Genomic DNA, 12,630 nt, shown 5'->3' with positions numbered 1-12,630 from the left:
TTTTTAGTTCTCTGCCACAAGGTAATTTTAAAATGTGGTTTCTTTGTTTAAACAGTTACTAAGTTGGTTCATCTTTTAATAACAGACCTCCCCTCCCCCAGCTCCCCACTCAGTCTTGTATGATCACATCATCATCATCATCATCTTCCTCCTCCTCCTCTTCTTCCTCATCACCTTCTAGCAATTCTTCCTCCTCCTCTTCCTCTTCTTCATCTAGACAAACTACCACCTCAGCTGGCTGAGGTAATCGAGAGTCAAACCAATCCAGTACCTGCTGGGTGCTAAGCCTTGATGCCTGACTCAATTGAGGGATATCAGTTTCCCGTAGCTGTTGGTGGGCTGCCCAGTACCTCTCCAAGGGTTGTATATCCGGTGGGGGTGGAGGGATCGGCAGAGGTGGTGTCTCAGCCCTTTCATTCAAGGAGCGGGTTGATGGTGGTGGTGTAGGAATTGCTAGGTCTTGGAAACTAGGGGCACCAGGTACTGCGTTGTCCCGAAACCATTTTAGTTGCCCATGCTTCAAGGCATAACGTGTGTCACCAAACCACTGAATGATCTCAGGCCGAGGTAAACCAGTGATCTGTTCTAACTTTTGGTAATCCTCACGCCGTGCCCATTGGCACTGTAAAAAAAAGGATTTGAGGATAGCCAGCTGCTCTTTGGTTTTGCGCTTGGTCTTTCGCTGGCGTTGCATATCTGGGGAAAGGTACTCTGTGGGGCCAACCCTACCTGGTACTGAATTATGCCGTAGCCCTTGGGGCCAGGCTGGTTCCAGATGTGGGGGTAATGCCTGTTCACTGGGTGACACTGACTGTGGGATACAGCCTAATGGCTGGAGGGGTTTAGAGGTGGCAGTAGCTCCATTAGCCAGTACCTGGAAAGAAGAAGAGGTAGAGGAAGAAGAGGGAGTAACACTAGATGCTGACTCCTCCTTACAACTACTGGCAATTAATGTAATTGGTGGGGGTTTATCCCGAGCTTGTGGTGGGGGGACGGTTGTGGAGTGGTTCCAGGAAGCAGTACCTATGCCATGTGACTGGTTGGGACCCCTGCCTGCCTGCTCCTTTGAGAAGCCACTGCTTTGACGATGTTGCCAAAAATCTGATTGGTGGGGGAATGCTCCACTGCCAGGTGTCATCAGGGACTCCTTTAATTTCTGGTGACTCTGTGGCAGTGGTGGCATCTGAGAGGACTCCTCAGGCTCTACCTTCAATCCTTTCGTCTGGGTGGGCTTGGTAAGAGATGGAGGACCTATTCCAATACCAACTTGTTCTGGAGCTGGCATTGGAGGAGGAGGCACCTCCTCTGGGGGCCGTCCTGCATGATGAGTAAAAGAGAGAAGGGATTTGAAATGGAGTTGGTCCCGACGGTAGACTACTCGGGCTCGAGTCTCTTCTATTTCTTCAGATGACCAGCTAATACCACAGCGGAGGCGCTGGGCCATAAACCAAGTCTTGACTTTCTCCATCTGCAACCCATAACGTAGGCAGAGAAGGGCAATGTCTGCTAGGCTGGGATAGGGAAAGTAGCTGAAGGTTTTTAGCAGGTGTTCATTGCTGTCTAGCTCACTGGTCTGGGCTGCTTGGGTCCACACAAGCTGTAGCTCCTCAGAGATTGGAGGCAGGCAGATGAGCCCCGCTGGTGAACTACTGAGACCGCTGGCCTCTTTATTAGGAGGCATGGTGCTTTCTGATTTGTGCCCTTCAGAGATAGCTGTAATAAGAAAAGAAACACCTCAATCACTGGGTCTCCTCTTCTGACACATTGCTCAATTTCTACCAAACTAACTGCTGGACACCAAAACAATTTTCTATTTGTATCATGTTGTATTGCTTTTTAAGTGCTTCAACAGTTTCTTATTTAATTTTCATAAACAAGTCATCAGACCCTGCTTTAATTCCCATTTTCTGTGGACTAAAGTCCATAGATGTTAAATTACTCCAAGTCACATGACTGGTGAGTGTTGTTCCAAGAAAAAAATCCGTTTTTAAAGCCACCCATGGTGGCTCATACCTATAATCCCAGCACTTCGGGAGGCCTAGGTGGGAGGGATTGCTTGAGCCGAGGGGTTTGAGACCAGCCTGGGCAACACGGTGAGACTACAAAAAATTAAAAAATCAGCTGGGCATGGTGGTTCGTGCCTGTAGTCCCAACAACTTGGGAGGCTGAGGCAGGAAGACTGCTTGAGCCTGGGAGGTCGAGGCTGCAGTAAGCTATGCTTGCACCACTGCACTCCAGCCTGGGTGATAGAGTGAGACCCTATCTAAAACAAACAAAAAAAGGCCGGGTATGGTGGCTCATGCCTGTAATCCTAGCACTTTGGGAGACCAAGGCGGGAGGATCACAAGGTCAGGAGATCGAGACCATCCTGCCCAACATGGTGAAACCCCGTCTCTACTAAAAATACAAAAATTAGCTGGGCATGGTGGTGAGCGCCTGTAATCCCAGCTACTCAGGAGGCTGAGGCAGGAGAATCATCTGAATCCAGGAGGTGGAGGTTGCAGTGAGCCAAGATCAGTGCCATTGCACTCCAGCCTGGGTCACAGGGCAAGACTCCGTCTCAAAAAAAAAAAAAAAAAAATCTGTCTTTAGAGGTTAAGAAGGAAAACTGATCCTGATATAGCTTTTTTTAGTGTGTGTGTGTGTGTGTGTGTGTGTGTGTGTGTGTGTGTGTGTGTGTTTGAGACTGAGTCTCACTCTGTTGCCAGGCTGGAGTGCAGTGGCACTATCTTGGCTCACTGCAACCTCCACTCCCGGGTTTAAGCAATTCTCTGCCTCAGCATTCCGAGTAGCTGGGATTACATGTGCCCACCACCACGCCTGGCTACTTTTTGTATTTTTAGTAGAGACGGGGTTTCACCATCTTGGCCAGGCTGGTCTTGAACTCCTAACCTCGTGATCCACCCGCCTCTGGCCTCCCAAAGTGCTGGGATTACAGGCATGAGTCACCACAGCCAGCTGGTAGGTTTTTTTTTGTTTTTTTGTTTTTTAAAGAGAATATTGCTCTGTCACCCAGGCCACCCAGGCTGGAGTGCAGTGGCACCATCATAGCTCTGATACAGCCTTCATCTTTCCTATTCAAACCCACTTCTAGAAGCTGTCCACCAACTCTCACCTTCTAAATTCATGGAACAAGAATCACACAGTGAAGACTCAACCACAAAAACAAGAGGAGCAATAATTTCAACTTGTTTGTGTGTGTGTGTGCATTTTTGTTTTTGTTTTTTCAAGAGACAGGGTCTCACTCTGTTGCATAGGCTGGAGTGCGGCGGCATGATCTGGCTCATTGCAGCTTTGAACTCTTAGGCTCAAGCAATCCTCCCACCTCAGCCTCCCAAGTAGCTAGGACTACAGGTATATGCAGCCATATCTGGCTAATTTTAAAATTTTTTGTAGACAGGGTCTCACTATGTTGCCTAGGCTGGTCTCAAACTCCTAGCCTCAAGTGATCCTCCCACCTCAGCCTCCCAAAGTGCTGAGATTACTGGAGTGAGCCACTGCACCTGGCCCTGAGAACTGTTTTTTTGGTTTTGTTTTGTTTTGTTTTTTTGAGCAGGGTCTCGCTCTGTTGCTTAGACTGGAGTGCAGTGACATGATCTCGGCTCACTGCAGCCTCTGCCTCCTGGGTTCAAGTGATTCTTGTGCCTCAACCTCCCGAGTAGGTGGGACTACAGGCGTGCGCCACCATGCCCTGCTACATTTTGTATTTTTAGTAGAGACGAGGTTTCACCATGTTAACCAGGCTGGTCTCGAACTCCTGACCTCAAGTGACCCACTGGCCTCAGCCTCCCAAAGTGCTGGGATTGCAGGCCTGAGCCACGGCGCTTGGCCAGAACTGTTAATAACTTTTTTTTTTTTTTTTTTGAGACAGAGTCTTTTGTCACCCAGGCTGGTGTGCAGTGGTGCAATCTTGGCTCATTGCAACCTCCACCTCCCAGGTTCAAGCAATTCTCCTGCCTCAGCCTCCCAAGTAGCTGGAATTACAAGCATGCACCATGATGCCCAGCTAATTTTTGTATTTTTAGTAGAGATGAGGTTTCACTATTGTTATAAATAAGGTTTCGGTGCCACAAAAGAAATAGCAATCGAATATAAAATTTTTGTTTTTTTTCTTCTCAGCAGGGCAATTTACTTCTATAGAAGGGTGTGCCCTCACAGATGGAGTAATGGTGAGCACACACCTGGACAAGGGAGGAGAAGGGGTTCTTATCCCTGACACACGTGGCGCCTGCTGCTGTCATTCCCCTATTGGCTAGGGTTAGACCGCACAGACTAAACTAATTTCGATTGGCTAATTTAAAGAGAGTGACCGGGTGAGTGGTTTGGATATGGCAGAGCAGGAAATCGGAATGAGTCAGGGTGGAGAATGAGTCAGGGTGGAGAATGAGTCAGGGTGGAGCAGGTAATCGGAATGAGTCAGGGTGGAGCAGGTAATCACAATGAGTCAGGATGGAGCAGGTAATCGGAACGAGTCAGGGTGGAGCAGGTAATCGAAATGAGTTAGGGTGGAGCAGGCAATCAGAATGGGTCAGGGTGGAACAGGTGATTGAAAAAGGTTGCTTTACAAGGAAGTTAAGTTTAAAAGTAGAAGGCAAAGAATTGAACATACTGACATACTGATTCTTTGAAGAGAAATTTAGAACTCCTATCTAATGCTCTGTTGGCCAGGCTGGTCTCGAACTCCTGACCTCAGGTGATTCACCTGCCTCGGCCTCCTAAAGTGCTGGGATTACAGGCAAGAGCTACTGCGCCCGGCCACTATTTTTTTTTTTTTTTTTTTTTTTTTTTTTTTGAGACAGAGTCTTGCTCTGTCACCCAGGCTGGAATGCAGTGGCCGGATCTCAGCTCACTGCAAGCTCCGCCTCCCGGGTTTACACCATTCTCCTGCCTCAGCCTCCCGAGTAGGTGGGACTACAGGCGCCTGCCACCTCGCCCAGCTAGTTTTTTGTATTTTTTTTAGTAGAGACAGGGGTTTCAACGTGTTAGCCAGGATGGTCTCGATCTCCTGACCTCATGATCCGCCCGTCTTGGCCTCCCAAAGTGCTGGGATTACAGGCTTCAGCCACCGCGCCCGGCCTACTATTTTTTTTTTTAGAGACAAGGTCTTGTTGTTACCCAGGCTGGTGTGCTATGCATAGGTGCAATGATAATGCACTACAGCCTCGAATTCCTGGGATCAAGTGACCTTCCTGCCTCAGCCTCCTGAGTAGTTGGAACTACAGGTGCACACCATTGTCCCTGGCTTGTTACTAACTCTTTGGCTGCTAACAACTTATAATTATATTTAGAATGTGGAGCAATAGATTGGGAATACAACTGATGAATATCTGGAAGGTAGGACAGCACTGTCCTCTGCCCAGCCCCCCTTTTTTCTTTCCCTTCTTGGTGGTGGAGTGTTGGGGGAAGGTGATTGACAGTACCTTTAAGCTCTAAGCCCAAATCTCATAGCTTTATTTTTTCCATCTCTTGGTTGGATGAGAGATATGGGTCAGAGATCTGGGATAAATGAGGCTCACTCCCCTACCCCTTTATATCATGTGAAAATGCAGAGGGGAACGTTTCCTCCTCCAAGTCAGCCTTGGAACAAAGGTTATCCCCTCCCCCAGCCTTTGTCTCTTCCAACAGCTCAGCTTCTCCCCAGGGAGCCCAGAGAGCTCCCTCAGTCACTAACAGCCCCCTCTACACAGGGCAGAAGGTCTCCTGTGCTTATCTTTTCAGCCCAGCTTTCTCCTCAAGACCAGGTGGATAGGCTCATTATAAATTGTAAGCAGCTCCTGCAAGCTACCCAGCAGCACACTGCTCCCAGGGTTATGGGTATGGGGACTGCAGGCATAGCCCTTGACTGTGCTTCTTTCCTGAAATAACTGCTCAGTTATTTCCCAGAATATTCTGTTGACAATTTTTAACTCAGCTTCCTGTGTGGGCACTAGAGACCCTTTAACACATCCATCACCCTTTACTCTTAGGGGAATCCCATCTGTTTTTATTTTATTTTATTTGGAGGCGGAGTCTTGCTCTGTCACCAGGCTGGAATGCAGTGGCTTGATCTCGACTCACTGCAACCTCTGCCTCCCGGGTTCAAGTGATTCTCCTGCCTCAGCCTCCTGAGTAGCTGGGACTACAGGCACGTGCCACCACGCCCAGCTAATTTTTTGTATTTTAGTAGAGACAGGGTTTCACCATGTTGGCCAGGATGGTCTCGATCTCCTGACCTCGTGATCTGCCTGCCTCAGCCTCCCAAAGTGCTGGGATTTCAGGCATGAAACACTGGGCCCAGCCTTCCATCTGTGTTTTTAAGTATTACTCCTGATCTGCTAAAGATAGGACAGGATTCCTATGTAAATGCTACATGATGAATTGCAAAAATAAACCTCAAGTCCATAAATTTAGAGCAATGTGGCACCAAGGATGGTACACCATGATTTTTAAAATTCAGAAACATTTTAATACGTGTCACCATTTCCTTTTAACAAGCAAATCTAACCAACTGAGGCCATGCAGACCCTGAAAGCAATATTGCTTGAAGAGCCCCTTAAGAGGGTCAATGGTTTGGGAGGCCGAGGCGGGTAGATCACGAGGTCAGGAGATCGAGACCATCCTGGCTAACCCGGTGAAACCCCATCTCTACTAAAAAAAAAAAAAAATACAAAAAAAACTAGCCGGGCGAGGTGGCGGGCGCCTGTAGTCCCAGCTGCTCCGGAGGCTGAGGCAGGAGAATGGTGTGCACCCGGGAAGCGGAGCTTGCAGTGAGCTGAGATCTGGCCACTGCACTCCAGCCTGGGCAACAGAGCGAGACTCCGTCTCAAAAAAAAAAAAAAAAAAAGAGGGTCAATGGAGGCAGCATGGCATGACGGGTAGAAATATGAATTCTTCGATAAGGCCAGCCTCTGAGTTTAAATCCTGGTTCTGCCACTTATCAGCTATGTGATCTCAGGCAAGTTACTTAACTTACATGAGCCTGGTTTCCTCCTATGTAACAAAGTGAAGACAGTGCAGAGAGTACGTAATAGTACTATGTGCTAGGTGTTATGCATAGGCAGGGCATAGAGCAACTGTTAGGGGATGGATGTCCAGGGTGAGAATTGATGCAACTACACTTTCTAGAATGCTGCTTGTCCTTGGGCAGTTATTTAACTCCTCTAAGCCTTAGTTTCTCATCAGAAAAAAAAGCACCTTGGGCCAAGTGCAGTGGCTCACGCCTGTAATACCACCACCTTGGGAGGCCAAGGTGGGCAGATGGTTTGAGCCCAGGAGTTTGAGACCAGCCTGGGCAACATGGTGAAACTGTCTCTACAAATAATAATAATAATAATAATACAAAATATTAGCTGGGCATGGTGGCTCAACTGTAGTCCCAGCTACTCGGGAGGCTGAGGTGGGAGGATTGCTTGAGCCCGGGAGGGGGAGGTTGCAGTGAGCCAAGATTGTGCACTGCACCACAGTCTGGGTGACAGAGAGAAGCCCTGTCTCAAAAAAAAAGAGAAAAGCAAAAAAGCACCTACCCAGCAAGTTTATTACTAAATGAAAAAGTGCACTTGACATTGTAACTAGAACAAAGTAAGGGCTCAGTAAATAGCAGCTTTTATCATGACTTTAACTTCATGGAGGTGATTTTGATGTAAAGTAATGCTGCTCCTAGACAATGGGGTAACTGGGACAAAGACTGAATCATTTAAAAATCACTGTTTTCAATCTATTTTTGCAGAGCCCTAATTCTAGCTAGTGATGAGGAAACCAGTGTATCTATGATTCTATGCTTTTTATATTTTGGGGTTTAAATACAATTTCAGAATGTATTTATTGCTTAAAAAAATGTATGAAAACCACTGCTTTAGAATTGCATCCATAATTTGGATCCTTTGTGATTGGTATGTCAGTTGCCTATGTGATAGTGCCACCTTTGCCCTTCCAGGTTCATCCAGGACACAGCTGAAATGGCCTGGGAGGCACTGCTTGCATGGCCAAGTGCTAAACTAGTATTTAGAAACTGTGGCCCACCGGGAACACCACCAAATCCAAGTTGGAGAATACTTTATGATGGTAACACTTGACATCTACTTAACCTCATTTGTGTCCTATTATATAAAGATACAATAACACTTTAGAGATAAGGAAAATAAAGCATGAGGAGCAAAGCAGTCCAGTGTGAGGATGAATACTGCCAGATGGGAATATAAGGCAGGCACATTTATAAGTATTAACAGTTGTAAGGAAGCATGTTACTTTCACTTATGTGGCTTGATGTCCTTCACATTCTCGGCATCAGCTTGATATTTCAGTGTAACATACAGTACTGAAAACAACATATTTGGTGTACTATATGCATCCAGTTTTCACTTACACAAAACACCAGTTATGGAACACTTCCTGAAACAGAATCGTGGCTTAAATCAAGGCACAGCTGTATAGCTGGTACTTCCCTGGAAGAATCTGGCTTTGAACTAAGAGAAAACTATAACCAGAATGGCTCATGAGAATTATAACAAGTAGGGCAGACCCTATAGTAATCAAAATCATAATAAAGACACTATAGTATCTTGTGTTCTTGTGTGTCCATTTTGGATTAAGTAGAAAAAGAAGGGAATCAAAAGCTGAAGTGAGGAGTCCTAGCACAGGGGAGGTAGTGGTGGTGGTGGTGAGTATCTATTCTGAACAACTTCTAAATTTGTATCCTTATTAAATATGCCAGATGTGTCCCACTGCTACTTAAAAATCACTAATAAAAATATATGGAGTCATGGCCAGGTTGCAGTGGCTCATGCCTGTATTCCCAGCACTTTGGGAGGCAGGAGGATCACTTGAGCTCAGGAATTCAAGACCAGCCTGGGCAACATAGCAAGACCTTGTCTCTACAAATAAATATATAAATTTTAAAAATAAAAAAAAATTCTCAGCTGGGCACGGTGACTCATGTCTATAATCCTAGCACTTTGGGAGGCTGAGGCCGGCGGATCATGAGGTCAAGAGATCGAGACCATCCTGGCCAAAATGGTGAAACCCCGTCTCTACTAAAAATACAAAAATTAGCTGGGTGTGTTGGCACGTGCCTGTAGTACCAGCTACTCAGGAGGCTGAAGCAGGAGGATCACTTAAACTCAGGAGGCAGAGGTTGCAGTGAGCCAAGATTGTGTCACTGCACTCCAGCCTGGTGACAGTGAGACTCCGTCTCAAAAAAAAAAAAAAAAAAAAAAAAAAAAAAAAATTCTCACTCTCTCTCTGAGTCAATATAACACCTTGGGCTTTCCATATCCCTGGACAGACGGCAGACAAGAATGGATTGTCTTAAACTTCCAGTTTCTGTGTTTACACAGTCCTAGGAAAAAGAGGACTCTAGAACTTTAGGTTTGAACCTAGGCTTATCGTTAAAGTAGGAGACAGTTAAAATGGGAGGCGAGGCTGGGTATAGTGGCTCACACCTATAATCCCAGCACTTTGGGAGGCCAAGGCGGGAGGATCACTTGAGGTCAGGAGTTCGAGACCAGCCTGGTCAACATGGTGAAACCCGTCTCTATTAAAAATACAAAAATTAGCCAGGCATGGTGGCATGTGCATGTGGTCCCAGCTACTGGGAAAGCTGAGGCAGGAGAATCGCTTGAACCTGGGAGGCAGAGGTTGCAGTGAGCCATGATCACACCACTGTACTCCAGCCTGGGGGACAGAGTGAGACTCTGTCTCAAAAAATAAAAAATAAAAATAAATAAAGTGGGAGATGAGATATGATCCTGCAGAGTTCCCTAAATCTTTATTTAGAGGCAATCTGAAGTACTCCTGAAATGTGTTTGGGGATACAGTTTTAAGGGCCTTAAAGATGTATAGTGATATTCAGCTTATATGCTTCTTAACTTTTTAGTTCATGAACCTCTGAGAATCAGACAACAGTTACAGACCCTCAGAAAGTTATGACTAACCTTCCCGAAAGAAACATTCACACTTACACAATAAACTCAGGGGCTTTAGTGACTGCCAAGAAGCCAGGTTAAGGATTACTGCCTCATATCCTTCCAACTTAACAAAGGCAACAGTGGTAATCACTTAACGATGAACAGTTTGATGTGAATGAATGTAAAGAGTTGATGTAATACTCAGGAATTCAAGTGCATTTAGAAGGGACAAGGTATTTGTGATATGAGTTGGAAAGAGTGGAAGGGAAGGATGCTCACCTGGGCCAGGAGCCTGGCTTAACTGACCCACTGGATTACATGACCAATACCATGGTGCCCTGGAAACTAAAGGCCAGTAGGCTACTACTAGTGCGCCAAAATCATCTGCTTCATTCAGTTGTCCTGTGTGCTGGGGCCAGTTTTGTGTGATTACAAACCTGCTTATGTCCATACTTTTTCAGTGTCTGTATAATAATGTAATTAAACCTCATGTAAACCTATGAAAAATCACTGCATTGAAAACTGTTCCTTCAGGAATACTGATTTTTAAAAAATTGTTCCTATGAAAACTAAGTCAAATGTTTTGGAGAGACATAACGCAAAGAAGAGTATGCATTTTAAAAACTGTTGAGTTGGGAGTTAGCAAGACAACTGTAAAAGATTGAGGGGTGGGACTTAATCTCAAAAGTACTCTGCACTTAAAAGCGTCTGAATTCTTACTTCACTTTAAATAAAGCAAAACGGGAAATCAAAGATGATGAAAGTGCCTGAGTGGCTCTCATCTCAGACTGCACTCTAGAATTACCTGGGAAGCTTAAAAACCAGGCCACTCTCCTCCCCATTCAGATTCAATAGTCTGTACTGGGGTCCAGGCGTCCACAGTTTTTAAAAGTTCTCAGGGTACAGCCAGGTTTGAGACTCCCTGTGTAGTTAATACTGGGAAGAGAATTGGGAGCTCTGAACAGCAGTCTTAGACACAAGAACAGTCTCACCACTACATCAAAAGATTGGTGAAATGGACATACTTTTAATTATAATGTTTAAGATATGTATGCATTATCTTTAAAATTCCCAATCTGGTTTTTTCAATTACAACCATCTAACCTAATCATGTAATATAAAAGGGCTTCAAGTGTATGATGGGAAGGAGGTTCACATGACAAAAAAAAAAAAAAAATTATCCTGATCTGGGCCCACATTACCAAACAGGTCTCAGCTTGAGTCTTCTTTCAGTTTAGGAGTCTCAGAATAGGACGCAACACTAGGAACCCCAGAGGACTCAGGTTCTCAGTTTCCTGGTTGGTTTTCTGAGTATGGCTGGGTACGGGAGTCAGAGGGGCAGTTTCTTCTAAACCTTTCATTCCCAAAGGCCGCTGATCCCCCAGAAGCAAGGCCAGGTTCTGCACGTGTGTTGAGGTCGCCAGGAGGTAGCCATGGGGGTTGGGGGTTTGTGTGTGTGTGGGGGGGGTGGCCTGGGAAGGAAATGTTTCTCCTATCCTCCATTTCACAGGCAGTCCAGAAGGCTCCGAACTGGGTCAGGGAACAAAAAGTTGTTGTACTTGGGACGATGAGCCCCATGAGGCAGGCGAATCTCAATCCTACTCTCGCCAAGGGCGCCCCAACCCAACCTTCTTGCCCTCCCCTACACAGACACTTACCCTCCCCTAGTTACAACAGGGAACCGAAAAGTCCAGAGGAGAAAAAAGAGAGAACCGAGCCACTTCGAACCTAGAATTCTCCCCCCACCAGCGCGGGGATGGGACTCCAGAGGTGGGAGACCGTACACGAGCTGGGAGGGGAAGTCCAAGGGGCTGGGGATCACTCACCGCGGTCCAGCCCGGGCGGCGGCTCCCAGCCTCGCACCATGGGCCGGGGGGAAGTGGGGGAGAGGGCAGGGGGCCTCCGAGTGGGAGTGGGGTTGCTGCCCGGTGCGGCCGCTCCGAGCCCACCCGAGCGATGGCCGAAACCGGGACTGCCCCCCCCCGCACCGCCCCGGGAGCGCGCCGGTCTACCCAGCCCTGCTCGAGCAAGTTGGAGGCGGGGCGGATGGGTGGGGTGGGCGTCCAGAGGCGGTGCCAAGGTGGCCCGAGTCCTGATTGGTGGGCGCAGCCGGGCGGGCACGAGCGAAGTGCACTGGGCTGGCCATTGGCTGCGTGGGTCTCGGCTGAAGTCGACTATTGGCTGCGTGGGCCTCAGCTGGGGTCATCTATTGGATGCGTGGGGCAGAGAAGATGTCCCCTGGGGCCAAGCTGCGGTGCATGGTACCTCCCCCTACCCTCGACCTATGGGCGCTGGACCTTTGGAGTACACCGGGCCAGGATCCTTCCGAAATTCCCCAAGGAGGGACAGTGTACTTTGCTGAACTGTCTGGACCGCCAACAACTCCCAATTTGTTTCCTTCTGAAGGAAGCCCTCCAGGAAGAGCTTTTCAGTGCCTCCTCCCGAGCCATACACACGAGCTGCGCCTTTCCCAGCCAAGAGCCCAACCGCCACCAGCAGCGTCAGCAGTAACAAAGCGCCTAAAGCAACTGGGAACTTGTTCTCGAGATGGATCAGATGTCTTGCCACCCGGAAAGACGAGGACCTTAGGAGCCTGCGGGCGACTTAGGCCGTTCCCCGGGTCAAACTGGCACCAGACCGATGTTCCCAAAGATGAAGTGCTGGAGCAGTCAGTCACCTCATTGGGACCTACCAGACCCTCAGGCTCCCCTCCTTGCCCTAGAAAAGAGGACCCGGAGTTCTGCATAGT

The 12,630-nt window shown here is 47.5% G+C and overlaps 1 protein-coding gene across 1 annotated transcript; it reads right to left on the bottom strand.

The window, feature by feature from the left end:
- Positions 1-11,932, bottom strand: HOMEZ (homeobox and leucine zipper encoding). The gene is made up of 2 exons (XM_010378398.2): positions 11,708-11,932; positions 1-1,713 (listed from the first exon to the last, which is right to left on the bottom strand). Exons 1-2 carry the CDS (start codon positions 11,745-11,747, stop codon positions 110-112), a joined length of 1,644 nt encoding a protein of 547 aa, XP_010376700.1. The 5' UTR covers positions 11,748-11,932; the 3' UTR covers positions 1-109.
- Positions 11,933-12,630: the final 698 nt, after the last annotated feature.

Source organism: Rhinopithecus roxellana, chromosome 5 (genome assembly GCF_007565055.1).
Source record: "Rhinopithecus roxellana isolate Shanxi Qingling chromosome 5, ASM756505v1, whole genome shotgun sequence".
Taxonomy (NCBI): Eukaryota; Metazoa; Chordata; class Mammalia; order Primates; family Cercopithecidae; genus Rhinopithecus; species Rhinopithecus roxellana.
The sequence above is the reverse complement of the archived record's forward strand: the minus strand, read 5'-3'. Positions and strand labels throughout refer to the sequence as shown.

Bases quoted from the DNA above. Each gene is read 5' to 3' on its own strand.
- HOMEZ (XM_010378398.2), bottom strand. From the start codon at position 11,747: ATGGTGCGAGGCTGGGAGCCGCCGCCCGGGCTGGACCGCG. The intron at 1,714-11,707 runs GTGAGTGATCCC...TTCTTATTACAG, and splicing joins GCCGCCCGGGCTGGACCGCG to CTATCTCTGAAGGGCACAAA.